This window comes from Portunus trituberculatus, chromosome 11 (genome assembly GCF_017591435.1).
Source record: "Portunus trituberculatus isolate SZX2019 chromosome 11, ASM1759143v1, whole genome shotgun sequence".
Classification (NCBI taxonomy): Eukaryota; Metazoa; Arthropoda; class Malacostraca; order Decapoda; family Portunidae; genus Portunus; species Portunus trituberculatus.
Genome location: NC_059265.1, coordinates 2,875,013 through 2,880,822, shown reverse-complemented (window position 1 = coordinate 2,880,822; position 5,810 = coordinate 2,875,013). Strand labels below are relative to the sequence as shown.

The window sequence follows — 5,810 nt, the reverse complement described above, 5'->3', positions numbered from 1 at the left end:
TAACCCCTTCATTACTGGGACACATTTTTACCTTGAGATTTGTGTACCATTAAACCATTTTATTGACATTAAGAAGGGTGTATGGAGAGCAGAAGATTAATGGCCACAGTCTTCACTATTTCAACCCCTTCATTACTGGGACACATTTTTACCTTGAGATTTGTGTACAATTAGACCATTTTATTGACATTAGTAAGGGTGTATGGAGGACAGAAGATTAATGGCCAGTCTTCACTAATTTAAGTCCTTCAGTACTGGGAAACATATTTACCTTGAGATTTGTGCACCATTAAACCATTTTATTGACATTAGGAAGGGTGTATGGAGGGCAAAAGATTAATGGCCAGTCTTCACTATTTTAACCCCTTCAGTACTGGGACACATTTTTACCTTGAGATTTGTATACCATTAGACCATTTTATTGACATTAGGAAGGGTGTATGGAGGACAGAAGATTAATGGCCACAGTCTTCACTATTTTAACATCTTCATTACTGGGACACATTTTACCTTCAGATTTGTGTGCCATTAGACCATTTTATTGACATTAGGAAGGGTGTATGGAGGACAAGATTAATGGCCACAGTCTTCACTATTTTAACATCTTCATTACTGGGACACATTTTTACCTTCAAAGTGACTAACTTTACCGATGAGAGAGAGAGAGAGAGAGAGAGAGAGAGAGAGAGAGAGAGAGAGAGAGAGAGAGAGAGAGAGAGAGAGAGAGAGAGAGAGAAGGGCTTAGTGACATATCCAGCCCTAACATTGTCAAGCCACACCATAAGACACCGCCAAGCTCCTCTGAAGTGACGGGTTGTGTGTCTAACCTTCATCAATAGAGTATAGTTGAAGTTGTTATTGTTTTTAAGGTTCCAGTGAGAGATTAACAACATTTCTAAATTATTAACAGCAGGAACACTCTACCTAGTCACCTCTGTGGCCTTCATGGAGAGAGAGAGAGAGAGAGAGAGAGAGAGAGAGAGAGAGAGAGAGAGAGAGAGAGGGATAATTTTACATAAAACAGCCCGCCCCCACACACACATTAACCCTCATAGTAATAATAATAACACTGCTGCTCCTGCTACTACTACTACTACTCGCTCCTCTTTTGTCCCTGCTATGCATTTGAGGCGCGCAGCAGCAGCAGAAAACAGTGAGAATTGAAGGAAATGTTGGGGCGGGCTGTGGGTGTGGGTGAGGTGGGCGGCGGGCGGTGTTAACTGGGGTACATATACACAACCATCGCCTTATTTACCACAGTAATGGCTATTTATCTAGTGTGGTGGTTGATTCTGGCTTTGCTTCACTCTCTGGGTCTGGAAACACAGGGGGAGTGGAAGCAGACATTGCTGGACTGTCCATGGGGAAGGCAGGGGTGAGGCGCCCCCCGTGGGTTCAATATTGACGTAGATAATTCATTTAAAAAATCGCCACAAGAAAAACGGCTCCCAGACTAGTATACACTACACTTTTAGGCGCGATAAATAGTGTAACTAATAATCAAAATATAATATTCCTACCGGGTGGTTTTTTTTATTGAAAGCGGTGGAAAGGAAGGTGTTTGTGTCCAATTAACGGGTGACAAACACACCACAATGTCGAGATGGAAAGCTCACCCAAACTACGTTATATTACATTTTCTGAATAACACAAATTTTCGCTTTCCAGCCGAATAAAGAAAACACAGATTCTTTGTCATATAAAGATTTTTGTTTTCTATTTTGTTACCATTCAAAATTTTGAAATTGAAAATACGAATAGGTAGACTAAACTTTATGGAATATTGTTACTTGAATCATGTTTTTCATATCTTTTAAGTGTTATATCAAGCACCAAAACAATCCTAGGCGTGCTAATAAAAAAAAAAAAAACGTTATATTCCTTGCAGTGACTTTAACGTTATTTTTTCGGTAAACCAAAACACAGCTGGACTCGATTCTATTGTAGTTTAGAAATTAGTTTACTTTACTAATAACAAATCAGATATCAGAAAAGTGCCAACTTCACTAAATAAGTAGAAATATTTCAATCCTTACGGCGAAATATGTTTTTTTATGAAGATTTGTGAGTAACCCCAACACCCCCATTTCGGTATTGGGAATATAATACACATGTTATTTTCATTTTTCTTTACCATTTCATATTTTATTTATTTTATTTCAATGTTATTTTGAATTTTATAAGAAGTTTGAGTGATAGAGGAAGTGTATACAATGATGTCGACATTTTGCGTAGAAGAAGAAGAAGGAGAAGATCCGCCATTGTTAGCTCTGTTATGAGATTTACAGTTTTTGAACATTTGTGGAGCAGGTGAGTTATTCCCAAGTGTGTGCGTGTACATGCTTATTATCTAAAGTATGTAGAGTTAGTGAGACGTGCCAATTAAGGTGAAAAAGTCTGGTAAAGTGAAAATAAGTGCGTCTTTATAAGCAAACTTTTGGGTTTTGTTGCCTCATATTTGCGGTGGTCATTCCTGCCCTCCTACGCATTGTCACGCCCCCATATTGCCTCCATAGATAGCTTATGTACCCATACACCTCCCATGCGCGGGATAGTTTGATAGTTGAAGCGGTTACTGAGATATGGTGGTGTTCTTGTGTTAGGCAGTGTCCGCCATCCTGCCTTCCACATCGGCCCTCTCTGTGTTAACTATTTTCAGTTTTTCTTATTTACTACGCCTTGTCACGCCCTCATATTGCCTCCGTAGATAGTTTGTGGATCCATACACCTCCCATATGCGTGATAGTTTGATAGTTGAAGTGGTTAGTGAGATATGGTGGTGTTATAGTGTGGTAGGCAGTGTCCTTCACTCTTTCCTACGCCTTGTCACGCCTCATTTATACTATTACTACCACCACCACCACCACTACAACAACTACCACTATTCCAGAGGTGCACCATGGCTTGCCACAATGTCACAATGGGTTCTTGGAGAGCCGCTGCTGTTGACTTGCTGCATGTCTCCTCTCTGCGGCAAAACTCCACAAATACTCCACTCACCAAGTTCCAGAGGGAGAGGTGAGTGTGTGTGGGTGTGGGAAAGGTGTCCTCAGGTGTGCTGTGAGTGTGGTGTGTGTGTAAGTGTGTTTTTTGTACGTTTTTGTAATGTCAACTATAGCTACCTATGTATAGTGTTTTTTTTTTTTTTTTTTGTGGGTTGGCTAGGGTAAACTTATTGTGGGCGTTTTCCAGGTGTGATTTAAGGGTTGTTTGTGGAGTGTGTGTGTGTGTGTGTGTGTGATGCAATATTTTTAGGTAATTTTTGGTGCGTTTTGGTTAGGTAATGTTTGTCTTGTTTCCTCCACAGGTTACCTCCAGGCTTTTCCTTCAGTAGACTATTTCCTCCATGTTTCCTCCACCTTCCCTCTAATTTTGAGTCTCCTATCTCACTTCTATCATAGTCAAAATAGTACTTTTCTAAATCTCACTTCAAAACCTGACAATTTTTCTCATTTTTCCTCCACCACCTCCTTTTCTTTCCTCCATATGCAGTAGTCACCTGCCGCCCGGTGGAATACTCCAGGAGAGGTACTTACGGGGATGTAGGCAGTGCTGCAGACTGAGTGATTCCCCGTGTCCTCTCTTCCCGGTTCCCTTTGTGGTCTCATTTATACAATTGAGCAGCTGCAGCCTGCCCTCTAAAGACAACTTCTACTACTTCCTACACTACACTACAACACCTTACACTTTTACACTCTTCAAATCAAAATTTAATAATGGCTTCACCACGCCCTGCCTCGGAGTCCCCCTCTGGGGAGGGGACCATAAATGTCCCCAGGTCGGACTGCCCTCTGCTGTCGACCTTGGGTGTCTTGACACTTCATCTAATACTTTCACTATCAATTTCTGCAACATTCGTGGCCTTCGTTCTAATTTTCAATCTGTGGAACACCACCTCCTCTACTAAACCTCATCTTCTTCCTAACTGAAACACAGTTGTCTGTGACTACTGACAGCAGCCCTTTTCTGTTCCCTCCTACTTGCTCTATCCTCATTTTCAATCCAAAGCTGGATGTTGCGCATACGTGCGTAACGACACCACTTGCTCTCGTGCCCACAATCTTGAATCTTCAGAATTTTCTACCATCTGGCTAAGACTTCAATGTCACTCTAACTAAATTCATCTGTGCTGTATACCTCTCACCTAATTCCTCTGACTATGTAAAATTCTTTGACTATTTGACTTCCAAGGTGGAGCACATCTTATCTCACTTTCCTTTGCTGAGATCTCCATTTTAGATTTCAATGTTCACCACCAGCTTTGGCTTTCATCTTCTTTCACTGACCAACCTGGTGAACAAACCTTCAACTTTGCTATCCTTCATGACCTAGAGCAGCTAGTGAAGTTCCCTACCCGTATTCCTGACCGCCTTGGAGACACGCCCAACATTCTTGATCTTTTCCTAACCTCCAACCCTTCTGCTTACTCTGTTAAACTTTCCTCTCCGTTGGGCTCCTCCGACCACAATCTAATTTCCGTTACCAGTTCTATCACTCCAGTGCAGCCTCAGGACCCGCCTAAGCGGAGGTGCTTCTGGCATTTTAACTCTGCTAAGTGGGAGGAACTAAGGCAGTACTATTCTGATTTCCTTGGGATGATTATTGTTTTCATGTCAGAGATCCTTCTCTTGTGCCGAGCGCATAACAGAGGTGATTATCTCTGGCATGGAGCTATACATTCCTCATACTTTCTCTAACCCTAAAGCTAAAAAGCCTTGGTTTAACTCTGCTTGTTCTCGTGCTGTCAATGATAGAGAGGCGGCTCACAAACGGTTCCGTAGCCATCCAACTGCTGAAACTCATGCCCTATATATTTCTGCCCGTAATCATGCCAAATCTATTCTCCAACTTACTAAAAACTCTTTCATCAATAGAAAATGTCAAAGTCTTTCCAATTCTAACTCCTCTCGAGATTTCTGGCATCTAGCCAATAATATCTCTAACAACTTTACTTCTTCGTCTTTCCCTCCTTTACTTCATCCAGATGGCTCTACAGCTGTCTCTTCTTTTCTAAAGCTGAACTCTTCGCTCAAACCTTTGCTACCAACTCAACTTTGGATGATTCTGGGCATATTCCTCCTACTCCTCCACCCTCTGACTACTTCATCCCTAAAATTAAAATTCTTTATAAAGACGTTTTCCTGGCCCTCTCTGGCCTTGATTCTCGGAAGGCTTACGGTCCGGATGGAGTCCCTCCTGTTGTTCTCAAAACTGTGCCTGAACTCGCTCACTGCCTGGTCAAACTCTTTCATCTGTGTCTCTACTTCTATTTATCCTTCTTGCTGGAAGTTTGCTCACATTCAACCTGTCCCTAAAAAGGTGACCACTCCAATCCTTCTAACTACCGCCCTATAGCTTTGATTTCCTGCCTTTCTAAAGCCTTTGAGTCTATCCTTAATAGGAAGATAATGAGGCATCTATCAGCTCACAACCTTCTCTCTGATTGCCAGTATGGTTTCCGTAAAGGCAGATCTACTGGTGATCTTCTTACTTTCCTAACTGAATCTTGGTCATCCTCTTTAGGGACTTCGGTGAAACCTTTGCTGTCGGCCTTGACATATCGAAAGCCTTCGATAGAGTCTGGCACAAATCTTTAATTTCTAAACTACCCTCCTACGGATTCTATCCTTCTCTGTACCTTCATCTCCAGTTTCCTTTCCGATCGTTCTATTGCTGCTGTAGTAGACGGTCACTGTTCTTCCCTAAAACTATCAACAGTGGTGTTCCACAGGGTTCTGTCCTATCACCCACTCTCTTTCTATTATTCATCAATGATCTCCTAAATCTGACTCAATGCCCTATCCACTCCT

At 41.8% G+C, this 5,810-nt stretch overlaps 1 protein-coding gene and 1 long non-coding RNA gene across 2 annotated transcripts in view; one reads left to right on the top strand and one right to left on the bottom strand.

Annotated features, from left to right (window-relative positions):
* LOC123502509 overlaps positions 1 to 1,243 on the bottom strand; it is a 4,407-nt gene extending 3,164 nt beyond the window's left edge. Inside the window, exon 1 of the mRNA XM_045251632.1 lies at positions 1,230 to 1,243. Coding sequence (XP_045107567.1) covers positions 1,230 to 1,243 — 14 coding nt within the window. The remainder of the gene's footprint in view (positions 1 to 1,229) is intronic.
* A 985-nt stretch (positions 1,244 to 2,228) lies between these two features.
* LOC123502309 lies at positions 2,229 to 3,028 on the top strand. The gene is made up of 2 exons (XR_006673917.1): positions 2,229 to 2,310; positions 2,891 to 3,028. It is a non-coding gene; the product is annotated as an uncharacterized LOC123502309 (long non-coding RNA).
* Positions 3,029 to 5,810: the final 2,782 nt, after the last annotated feature.